The sequence below is a fragment of the Plecotus auritus genome (assembly GCF_963455305.1).
Source record: "Plecotus auritus genome assembly, chromosome: 3".
Taxonomy (NCBI): Eukaryota; Metazoa; Chordata; class Mammalia; order Chiroptera; family Vespertilionidae; genus Plecotus; species Plecotus auritus.
In genome coordinates, this window is record NC_137772.1 from 7,552,257 (window position 1) to 7,564,821 (window position 12,565).

Sequence of the window (12,565 nt, forward strand, 5' to 3'; positions counted from 1 at the left end):
TCCCTACTGTGAACGCGATTGATCATGCCAGTGCCCCACTTAAAGCACATTGGTCGCCCATTACTGGTAGAACATGAATGAAATGATAGCCTGCCCTGTGAAGCTGTACCCTGGGCCCCTAAGTCCCCACTGGCCTCGCCTCCGCACTCACTCTGCCCCAGCACTGTGGGCATTTGGCCATCACGGTTAGGTTTTCCTTTAACGTGTTTGTGTCTTGGTATGTAAGCATGTTTCTTGGAAACAGCATATAAGTTTGTTAATTCAGTCTAAACATCTCTGCATTTAACCATTTACATTTAAGGTGACTATTAGCCTGGTTAGTTTTAAGTCTGCCATCATGCTACTTGTATTCTATTTGCCCCCTCGGTTCTTCGCTCCTCCTTTCCTGCCTTCCTTGGATGATTTGATTGTTTTGATGCTTCCCCCTTTTTATGATCCCATTGTTTCTTTTGTTGTGGGTTTATTCGCTCTAACTTTTTGCTTTTATTTCCGTGATGGCTTTAGGGTTTAAAGTGTACACCTTTAACATAACACAATCTACCTTTAGATGTATTAATCCGCTTGAGGTGTAGTGTACAAACCTTTCGGTAGTGTACTTCTGTTTCTCCCCTCCCTTCCTTTATGCTGCTGTTGCAATACATTTTAGTCACACATACATTACAAAATCCACCATAATTATGATTTTCTGTAAACGGTCACCTGTCTTTTTAAAGAGATTTATATAATAAGAAAAATATCTCATAAATTTATGCAGGTAGGTGCTATCTCCAGGGCAGTTCGTTCCTTTGTGTAGATCTATGTTTCTTTCTGATGTCGTTTTCCTTCTGCCTAGAGGACTTCCATTATAGCTCTTGTAATGAGAGTCAATTCAGTGTGTCTGTAAAGGCAGTTATTTCACTTTCATTCTCGAGAGATAGTTTCATTGGGTATAGATATGTAGGGTGACAATTTTTTTCAGTACTGTAAAGGTGTTTCTCTACTGCTGTCTTCTATTATTTCCAATGAGAAACTCTGTATATGATGTGCCTTTTCCTTGTGTCTACTTTCTAGACCTTTCAATGACTGGCTTTGAAAATTTTAATCAGAATAAAATATCTTCGGGTAATTTATTTTTTTTTCACTTTTTTTTTGTGGTGCTTGGGGTTTGTTGACCTTCTGGATCTGTGGGTTTGTAGTGTTTATCCAATTTAAGAGTTTTCCATTTATTTTTTTTTAAACAATTTTATGTTCACTGCTCTCTGATTTCTCTTTCAGGGTCTCCAGTTACATCTTGGCCTCTTAAAGTAGTACCGCATCTCATTTATTTATTTATTCTTTCTCTGTGCTTCATTTTGTGTAGTTTCTGTGGCTATACCTTTAATTTATTAACCTTTTCTTCTGCAGTTTCTGTTCTGCCTTTCACCCCACCCACTGCATTTTTTCCCTCGGACATGGTAGTTTCATCTCCAGAAATTTGATTCGGGTCTTCTTTTCTGTATCTTCCAAGTCTCCATTCAGTGTTTGAACATATAGAATGCTTTTAAAATAACAGTTTTCATTTTCCTGTCTATTAATTCTAACACCCGTGTCAGTTCTGAGTCAGGTCCGACTGATTGATTTTCTCCTCATTATTTTCCTGCGTCTTGGCACGCCGCTAATATTTGATTGGATGGCTGATGTGAGTGCTGGGTTTTTTTTTTATTCCTGTTATACTATTGGGCTTCCCATGGGGCAGTTAAGCTACTTTGAACAGTTTGCCCCTTTCTGGTCTTGCAGTTAAGATGTTTAGGTGGAACCAGAACTATGGTTTGTCTAGTGCTTTTTATTCTGCACAGCCAAGGTCAGGCCTTTCTGCGTGCATTGCCCAATTAATACATTAGGAGATGTTTCCAGTCTGGCTGGTGGGAATGTACTAGTACAGTGCTCATGGCCTTGGGTGAGCTCCGGCTACTGCTCTCTGTAATTCGGGGGCCCTTCAGGGGGCAATTTTGCCCCCAGAGCACAGCTGGCAATGGCTGAAGATATGTCTTATTGATGTGACTAGGGGTGCTGCTGGAATCTAGTGGGCAGAGGCCAGGGCTGCTGCTAACCATCCTACTATAGGATCACCCCCAACAAGAGGGGATTTTTCTTTTTCATCTAAAATGTCAGTGATGATGAGGTTGGGAAGCTCCACGCTAATTCTTTCCAGTCCTTCTTTCTCTGGCCTCTGGCAAGTTCCTCACACACAGGTGCTGGTCAGTGCTGGGTGAATCCCAAGGAGGACCCTATGCAGACCCCAGAGTTCCTTCTCCACGTAGCTCCCCTTTTCCAGCACTTTGCCCTGCAGATTCTTATCCTCTGGCCTACCAGATGTTCAGCTCTGTCTCTGGCTTAGGGAGTCTGCTGCTCCCCCTGCCTTTCTCCCCGCTGTGCTGTGGCCTGGAAAATCCCTCAGGCGGTGAGCGTGGGAAACAAGGCCTCTCTTGTTTGCTTCCCGTTTCTCAAGGTTTGCTGTCCTTCATGACTTCCTAGAAATGACTTGAAAACTGTGTTTCATGGATTTTGTTGTGGTTGCTGTTTAGACAGGAGGGTACATCTAGTTTCTTCTATACCATCTTGTCCGGAAGCAGAAGTTGACTTCTTATTTATTACTAGAGGCCTGGTGCACGACATTCATGCACTGGGGGGAGGAGTGAGTCCCTCAGCCGGGCCTGCGCCCTCTCATAGTCCGGGACCCCTCGGGGGATGTCCCACTGTGGGGAGTGGGCCTAAGCCGGCAGTCGGACATCCTCCTTGGGTCCTTAACACTGCTGTGGACACAGGAGGGGCTCTCACCGCTGCCACACTCGCCAGCCGTGAGCCCGGCTTCTGGCTGAGCGGTGCTCCTCCTGTGGAAGTGCGCTGACCACCAGGGGGAAGCACCTGCATTGAGCGTCTGCCCCCTGGTGGTCAGTGCACGTCATAGCGACCAGTCATTCTACCATTTGGTTGATTTGCATATTAGCCTTTTTTTTATATAGGAGGATTGCCATCAAATGATCTCTTTACTTCCTGTCATGTTTAAAGAAAGCAACCCGCCTTGCTTTAACCTTATCAACCACTATTTACTATTTTTATTTTTCTCTTTTCCTTGTCTTCTCAACAAGCATCACCTCAGACTTGTTACTCATATTAGACCCTCCTTTCCCTATCTTTCTTCCTACAGTTATGTTTGTGTTTTAATTTTGTGCCTCAAACACAATAGCTAAATTCACTCGCATTCTTCTCTTTGAAAATGTAAGCTCTAATGTGACTTATGCTTGAGTTTAGCGTTGCAAAAATAAACCGCCACAATATGATTTTATGTTGGTGTTTAATTATTTCAATTCTTTGATCTGTAACTTGGCCTCGGGAACCAAAATTTCCTCTAAAATGAACAATTGTAATTGATTTCCTCTTGTGTTCAACCTCGTTATCCGAGAAAGGAAACACTTTGAAATTCTTATGGTGTATAAAGCTGTATTTACTGTTTGGTTAATGTAATTGGTGATAAACCATAAATACTAACTTACTAGGGAAAACTATGGATTGTGAATAACAAGAGGCAAATTTCCTCAGTATTGTGTATAAAGAACTTAATTCAGATCTTGAATCTAAAATATGTTTGGGTGAACTAGTGTTTCTCTGAAGTCTGCTTATTCTTTTGGGAGAGCTTTTCAAACTATTCTAAAGTCAGGAGGACAGTGTAGGCAGAAATTATTCCAGGAAACAATCAAAAATGTGCAATTCTTACAGAAAATAAATAACAACAGAAGCATTAGTGACATCGACCAAAAGATTACTTAATCCTTTGGGTTCAGATGTGTGCTTTTATTCCAGTTGCTGGATAGACACATAAGCTCCTGGAATTTTAGAAGAACAGGTGATTTTACAAATGTCTATTATAGGCCTGATAGATTGTAATCATTGGTATCAAGGGTTCTAAAGACCTAGAAAGTCCAATTCAAGTCAGATTACTTCCTAAAGTACGATTTCAAAAATGTTTCTTTGGAATTAGGAACATGTTATGAAACAATGTAATCATATTAAGTTCTCTAGCCAAGTTTCAAAGCATATTTTAATAATATCTCTGAAATAGAGGATCTGATCACCCTACGTCTAGTGTCCCTCAGTCAAGGGCTACCTGCCCACTCACTCAGTGGATCAGATACATTGCAAAAGATTGAGAAAAAGCAAATAACCATATAATGGCATTTGCTTTAAGACCAGCTGTGTTTTCTAAAGGAGTGTTATGGTTTTTAACTGAGTTGTTTTTCAAGGAGCTAATGACAGTGAACCAAATCAGACTGGTATTGTCACATACTTGCAGCAGTCAATTCAATCAAAAGTGTTTGGTCAACTTTCTCCCTAATTGCTTTCCTTATTTTTCACGAGCCCTGCCCACCGAGGCAGGAAGGTTACATGCTTTATGCTAAATCAGTGGTCGGCAAACTCATTAGTCAACAGAGCCAAATATCAACAGTACAACGATTGAAATTTCTTTGGAGAGCCAAATTTTTTAAACTTAAACTTCTTCTAACGCCACTTCTTCAAAATAGACTCGCCCAGGCCGTGGTATTTTGTGGAAGAGCCACACTCAAGGGGCCAAAGAGCTGCATGAGGCTCGCTAGCCGCAGTTTGCCGACCACTGTGCTAAATAGTGCACAGTGACCCTCTTTTTTGGCGGAGACCATGCAGTCGCCATCAAAGTGCTCCAGTAACTTAGCGCTACATCTTTTGACCTTCTTGTCTCCAGCCTTGAGTGCAGGAGGTCACAGAGGACTGCCTTGGAAATCACACTGAACTCAGTGACTTGCTTCAGGGGGAAATCAGTGGCTGCAAACATTACAGTGCAGTCGGACTCCTGGAAGAGTTTGAACGACGTACACAAATGGACAGACGGGTGCAAAGGGCTTTTCAGTTTGAAATCTCTCTGAGATCAAAATGGCTTTGTCTCTGGTGGTTTCTTTGAATACCACATCTTGACTTATCATGGCACTTGAGAATTGCTTCACGAATAAAGACGACTCAGATACAGTATTTGGTGCTAGAGATGTTCTGTAAAGCTCACGGACACCTAAAATCATCTTTTCGTCACTAATTTTTAACAAGCAATTGGTATTGATTTGTAAACATTCATAACATTACCGCAAGGATACATCTTTACTAAGTGATGATATATGTTCACATCACTCTGTTAAAGAACTTATTGATTATCTCATTTGCAAGATTGTAAAACGGTATCCTGAACTACATAGAAAAGAGAATGCTCTTAACATTCATAGATCCAAAGGGACAAATAAAGACGGAATGGAAGTCTGCGTGGTCTGCCTCGGACATTGGCAAAGGTTTTCTATAAAGAGCCAGAGGGTAGCCCTCGCATTGGCCTGCGGACCAAAAGGTCCCGGGTTCGATTCCGGTCAAAAGCACGTACCTTGGTTGTGGGCTCCTCCGTGGCCTGGGCCCTGGTTGGGATGTGTGCAGGAGGCAACCAATCGATGTGTTTCTCTCACATTGATGTTTCTCTCTGTCTTTCCCTCTCTCTTCCACTCTTTCTAAAAATCAGTGGGAAAATATCCTCAGGTGAGGATCAACAACAACAGCAAAGCCAGAGAGTACGTAGTTTAGACTTTGCAGGCCCTCAGGTCTCTGTCTTAGCTTCCTCGGCTGCAGTAACAAATTACCTCAAACGTGATGGCTTAGAGGAACAGACGTGTATTCTCTCAGCTCTGAAGGCAGAAGCGTGAAATCCAGGTGGTGGCAGGGCCATGCTCTCTCTGGAGTTCTCGGGAAGCACCTGCTCCAGCCTCTCTCCCAGCTCCTGCTGGTGCCGGCCGCCCTTGCATTCCTCAGCTTGTATAGTAGCTGCGTCGCTCCAATCTCCGCCTTGGTCCTCACATGGCCTACTTTCCTGTCTGCCTGTATGTCCCTGTATCTACACCTCTCTTTTCTGTCTCTCCTATTTATGCCAGTCATTGGATTTAGGACCCACCCAAATCCAGCATGACCTCAGCTTAACCTGATTATAACTTCCAAAACCATATTTCCAGATAAAGTCACATGCACAGGTATTAGGGATTAAGACGTCCACATGTCTTTTGGGGAGACACGATTCCATTTACTGCAGTCTCTGTTACAACCACTCAATTCTGCCTTGGTGGCACAGGCACAGCCAAGGACAGTCCATAAAGAAACACACATGCTGTGTTCCAGTAAAACTTATTTACGGAAACAGCTGATTGGATGGATTTGGCCGGCAGACTAGAAAGTACCAGTGAGTGCCTGGTGATCTAACTAACTGAAGCAAAACTGCAGTAGAAAAACACACACACACAAACACCCTAAAACACTCTTCCCTTGCTTCAATTAGTCCATGTTAAAGTATAAAAATGCATCCATCAGTGTATCTATAGAAACACTTACTTTAAAATAGATGGCAACTTGGGGCAAAAAAGTGGAACTTTTATAATGATCTCAGATCCCAAAGCTCTGTTTCTAAAAATGCTTGAATTATATATTTTTTTCTGGTCAATTAAGAGCTTTTTGATGATCCTTTAGTTGTGAGGGTCTGCATGGGCTTTCAGCCAATGAGATGCAGACTACTTTGGAGACAAGATTTGCGTTGAACGCAGACGTATTTGCTCACTCTGTTAGAAGGAAGGTGCCTGAGAACCCCACTGCATGTCCACTCCGCGCGGGCGGCAGGCACACTGTTTCAGCCAATGGTGGGCCCTCAGGCCATAGAAGAGACTGTAATAGTCATTGAATAAGTACTTGTCTGGCTCTAGCTGGTTTGGCTAAGTGGATAGAGCGTTGGCCTGTGGACTGAAGGGTCCCAGGTTCGATTCCAGTCAAGGGCATGTACCTTGGTTGCGGGCACATCCCCAGTAGGGGGTGTGCAGGAGGCAGCTGATCGATGTTTCTCTCTCATCGATGTTTCTAACTTTCTATCCCTCTCCCTTCCTGTCTGTAAAAATCAATAAAAAATATTAAAAAAAAAAATAAGTACTTGTCTGAAGTAACTTGTTCGCTAGCATAAAAGGAGTGAATCCGTGTATTGTTGTCTTAATCCTAATGTATAAAAACAGTCTCCGTCACCATACCTTAAGATTACTGATAGTCTTAAACTGAAAGGAAAGCTAGACTAAGAGAAATCCAATTTCTATTAAGAGCTATTAGGAGAATTTGTAAAGAGAATAATGGGGGTAATAAATCAGAAGGAGTCCGTGGATAATATTAGTTTTTGAAAATCAGATTTATGCAATTGAAGGAAAAGGTGGGAAGTCAAGATCCATTTCAACAACCGAGCTAAGAGGTTAGCAACTACTCCGCTGGCCCAGCTCCAGGCCACAGCAGAGCAGCGGGGACCCCTGCGAGGTAGCGGGGCACGGGTGGCTCGGGGAGGAGAGGGTGCTGTGGGGAGAGGAGGGCGCAGGAGGAGCAACCCTCTGGGAGGCTGCGAACGTTCCAGCTCAGAGTCTAGCCGTCCTCCCCGGATGGAGGGCCTGGGTTTGCACGTGAAAGGTGAAGGACGGGTAACGTTGCTCAGAAAGAATCAAAACTCGTGACCATGGAGACCTAAGCTGAGACTCGAGGGAGAAGTGGCTGTAGGACGCCACGCTGGAAGCACATTAAAGAAACGTGTGAGCCTGGCCGGTGTGGCTCAGTGACTGAGCTTTGACCTGTGAACCAGGAGGTCACGGTTCGATTTCCAGTCAGGGCATATGTCCGGATTGTGGGCTCGATCCCCAGTGTGGGGCTTGCAGGAGGCAGCCGATCAATGATTCTCTTTCATTATTGATGTTTCTATCTCTCTCTCCTTCTCCTTTCCTCTCTGAAATCAATTATATATATATATATATATATATATATATATATATATATATATATGTATATATATATATATATATTTTTTTCTTTTTTTTAAAGAAAAAGGAAGGGAATGTACTTACAAATGAAGAAAATGCTACAAGGGAAAATGTTTCCAGTGTGGAAAATGTAACAAACATACCGAGGCCAGTTGTAAGCTGGCTTCGGCAGTCCATGGATGCTCCACTCAGTTTGTTTTTTGTATTAATGTGAAAACTCAGATTAGTAGCTTAAACAAGCATCCATAACTCACTACCAGAAAACGTGCCTCAATTCCTAATAAAACAGGATAACTTACACTGATTCCACCAATGTCCCCTTCTTGTTGAAAGTGAATTTTTAAAGTATTTTTTTAATTGATTTGAGAGAGCGGTGGGGGGGGGGGGGGAGGGAACTAAAGAAACATCCAGGCAAGAGAACCACCCCTGGGCTGCTCCTGCTCCTGCTCCTGCACGCCCCCTACTGGGCATCCCGCCCGCACCGGTGCCCGGAGCCGAATGGGACCTGCGGCCTCTAGGTGCAGGGGCGGATGCTCAACCCACTGAGCACAGAGCCAGGGCGAGCCAGGGTTCAGATGACCGGGCCACTGACCTCCTGCCCCCCTTTCCTCCCTCCAGAGAGCCGATGAGAGCCGCCCCCTGAGCAGCGCCCGCCGCCCCCAGGACCCATGTGCGCCCAGAAGGAATGAAGCATGGATGTGAAGGAGCGGAGGCCCTACTGCTCCCTGACCAAGGGCAGGCGCGAGAAGGAGCGGCGGCACACCAACTCCTCGGCCGACAACGAGGAGTGTAGGGTGCCCACGCAGAAGTCCTACAGCTCCAGCGAGACCCTCAAGGCCTTCGACCACGACTCCTCCCGGCTGCTCTACGGAAACAGAGTGAAGGACCTGGTTCACCGCGAGGTGGACGAGTACAGCAGACAAGGTAGGTGCCCGCCGGCCAGCCAGGCCTGCTCGGGGCGGGGGGCGGGGGGCTCGCTGGGCACCGGAGCGCGCACCTGTCCCCGCTCACCGAGACATGGCTGTATTCTTAGGTCGCCGTCCTGCACACACAGGGACCCCAGATACAGGTAGCCACGCCACATTTTTAAAAGATACATATTTTTATTGATGTCAGAGAGGAAGGGAGAGGGAGAGAGAGACAGAAGCATCAGTGATGAGAAAGAATCATTGATTGGCTGCCTCCTACACGCCCTCTACTAGGGATCAAGCCCTGCAACCCAGGCATGTGCCCTGATGGGAAATCTAACCGGGACCTCCTGGTTCATAGGTCAACGCTCCGCCCCTGAGCCAGCACCTCCACAGTGCATGTGTGAGGTTGGGACTCAGGATGTGGCCAGATGTTTGCGCCTGAACTTTTTTTTTTTTTTATTAAGGTATTATATGTGTACATATCTTACCATTGCCCCCCCACCCCAGTCCCATACATGCCCTCACCCCCCAATGTTTTGCATCCGTTGGTTACTCTTATATGCATGCATATAAGTCCTTCAGTTGATCTCTTATTTCCCCCACCTCTCCCTAACCTTCCTGCTGTAATTTGACAGTCTGTTTGATGCTTTACTGCCTCTGTATCTATCTTTTTGTTCATCAGTTTATAATGTTTTTCATTATCCCCAAATGAGTGAGATCATTTCTTTCATTGACTGGCTTATTTCACTTAGCATAATGTTCTCTCATTCCATCCAGGTGCCTACAAATGGTAGTAATTCCTCCTTTTTTATGGCAGCATAGTATTCCATTGTGTAGATGTACCATAGTTTTCTGATCCAGTCATCTGCTCACGGGCACCTAGGCTGTTTCCAAATCTTAGCTATGGTAAATTGTGCTGCTATGAACATAGGGGTGCATATATCCTTTCTGATTGGTGTTTCTATGCACCTGAACTTGAAGCCAGGTCTCCAGGGCTGTCCCGCAGCCTCACGAGGGTGCTCACGAACAGGGCTTATGTAGTCAGCACTGGGGCTGGGGAGCAGGAGCTAGCGGGGAGGAAGGTGCCTTTACCTCAGGAGAAAGGAGGCAGTGTTCTCCGGGTCATCTCCCGCCCATCCCGCCCTGCTGCTGGCGTCTGCGTCTGCACAGGGCCAGCTGGCTAGGGCTCCGCCGTCTCCCGCAGGCCCCCCGGGACATTAAGGCTGGACCTGAACAGCCTCGTTCCCCACGGCACAACCCCCTCCGGTGTGCTCAGCCGCATGTATCCGCTGAATGTGTTTCTGCTCTGTCCGCCATCTGCACATTCCGCCAGTGGCTCCTGCGGCTTCACTTCCCAACCCGGAACCTCCCGATCTCTACGCTCTGAGACAGTAGCTTATTTTAAATTAGGCGCACGGGGTGACGTTTTGTTCCTTCTAATACAGTCGTGAGTTGTGGGCAAGATTACTGCTAATCAAAATAAAATCCTCTTGTACTCGTATTGCACAGTCAATTTACATAGAGCTTGGCATCCCTTAGCTAATTTAATCAGGAAACGGAGAAAAATAAACTTCAAAGATAAAGGGTATTTTCATCCTTTTCCAACCACCTGACAGACACTGTGACTAACAGTTTGACATTGGGCAGGAACAAATGTAAGAAAAAGTAATAATGCAATAAATCATCCAAAAGTTTGAAAATTTCCCATGCATTATGGGGAGAGCCATACTAACTAGACTGAAATAACGTTCGCTCGCCCAAACCCGTTTCCATCAAAGCAGACTCATTCGATTTGCTAAAGAGTGGATTTTTTCTCTCCCCTAAAGCATGCCTTCATTACAGGTGTCAATTTTAGGGAAGGGGCAAAACAGCTTAAGATTTTTCATCCAGTTTTTAAGGGACGATAGAGAACATGCATTAGAGATACGTGATCTTGTTAAGTGGAGCGTAATTCATTGTCTGATGCGTTATGATTCTAAACCCAATTTTCTTTTCTTCTGTATTATCTACACAGCCAGTATAGGTCATCAGGGCCCATTTTCCACCGATTTCAAAAGTAGTCGGCAGTTGTAGACATGCGTGCAATCGGAACCGGGCTAAATTCCTGCTTTTTGTCTCAAAAACAACAGTTGAGTGCCCTCCTGGGAAACCACATGGTGGAAGACGATTAGAAGGGAAAAGGCCCAAGATGCGGGCTGCGCTGGGGGCGCATCTCCACCCCACGCGAGCGTGCCCGTGGCAGAGCGAGGGTGCTTGGGGTGAGGAACAGCGAACTGACGTGTCCACCTCCCTCCCGGGCAGCCCAACCCCGGGCAGAGTCCGTTGTGGACGGCATGGCGATACCGTCTGTGGAAACCCTGGAACAGCGTTCTTAGGGGACCCCATAGCACCATGGCTCAGCCCCTCCCCAGCCGTGGACGGGAGAGCGAAAAGGGGCAGGAAAGACAGCGAGCCAGCCTCCTGCGGGCGGTGGAGGCCGCCTGGCAGGGGCAGCCGAATGGAGTCATGATGAGAGATGGCAGAGCAGAGGGCAAAGGCGAAGCCACAGGTCCCTACACATGCGTGTTCGTAAGTCAGAGTATCAAACACATACAGGGCCCGGCCTGCGTGGCTCAGTGGTTGAGCATCGACCTAGGAACCAGGAGGTCATGGTTCAATTCCCGGTCAAGGGCACATGCCCGGGTTGTGGGCTCCATCCCTAATGTGGGGAGTGCAGGAGGCAGCCGATCCGTGATTCTCTCTCCTCATTGATGCTTCTCTCTCTCTCTCCCTCTCCCTTCCTCTCTGAAATCAATAAATATATATTTTGTTTAAAAAGGGAAAAGAAAACATTAAACAACACACACACACACACACACACACACACACACACACACGGACTGTGCTGCTAGGATAGCTCCCGTGCCCTGACCCCTCCGTGGGCGGATACACAGGCCTGGGCACTGCCATGCCCCCCTTGGGGCCACCTCCGCGGAAGGCCCCGGGGGTGGTGTCTTCCGGTCACAGACGGAGACGTTGGGGCGTGGGGCGGCCTGTGGCGGTGCCGGGGCCGAGCTGGGACTGGAACCCAGGCCGCCTGTCCCTGGCGCTCAGGCTTCGGCGCACTCGCCAAGGCCGGAACCGGGCCGTTCGGCATCCTAAGTGCCTGTTGGTTTATCAGAGTCAATGTCAGCCCTTTTTTTTTTTTTTTTTTTTTTTTTTTTTTTTTTTTTTTTAGTTTTTAAATCTTTATTGTTCCAACTATTGTATATGTCCCCTTTCTTCCCCCATTGACCCCTTTTGGCCTGCCCCGGCCCCCCCCCCCTCGGCCTTCACCACCCTACTGCCTGCGCCCATGGGTTATGCATATCTGACGGTGGGCTGGAGGGAGGCGAGGGCACTGAGGCACGTGTAGGCAACAGAGCTGATGTGGCCACACCTCTTCTTGCTGGACTTTGCTACGGAGCGGGTGTGTGGCAGGAGCAGCAGAAGGGAAGTCGGCTCTTAGGGTCTGTTTTTCTCACGCCAGCATCACGGAAAACCCTCCTGGACTCTCATTTGCTTTGAACCTGACAAATGTCCGTGTTGCCTCCCTGACAGGGATGCTGTGGGATTAATTATTTAATTGACAAAGTGTGCTTCCTGCCACACTGCTCCTGACATCAGACACATAATGAAAATGAAAGATTAAAAATGTTAATAGTAGCCAAAGACCTTTGAAACAGTTCCAAAGAGTCTTGCTGATTGAGCCTGTCCACAGAGTGTTAGTCCTCAGCCCACGGGCCCTGGGCCTGACGCAGGGAGAGGCTGCGGGAGGGAGCGGGGAGG

The 12,565-nt window shown here is 46.6% G+C and overlaps 1 protein-coding gene across 15 annotated transcripts in view; it reads left to right on the forward strand.

Annotated features, from left to right (window-relative positions):
- Positions 1-12,565, forward strand: part of TENM3 (teneurin transmembrane protein 3) — a 1,236,272-nt gene that overhangs the window by 753,368 nt on the left and 470,339 nt on the right. For 14 of the 15 annotated variants that reach the window (XM_080662244.1, XM_080662258.1, XM_080662255.1 and 11 more), the window contains one exon: positions 8,466-8,771. In XM_080662244.1, coding sequence (XP_080518370.1) covers positions 8,540-8,771 — 232 coding nt within the window. In that variant the 5' untranslated portion in view covers positions 8,466-8,539. Of the gene's footprint in view, positions 1-8,465; positions 8,772-12,565 lie in introns of those variants that run through there. The other variant, XM_080662250.1, reaches the window with a different exon arrangement.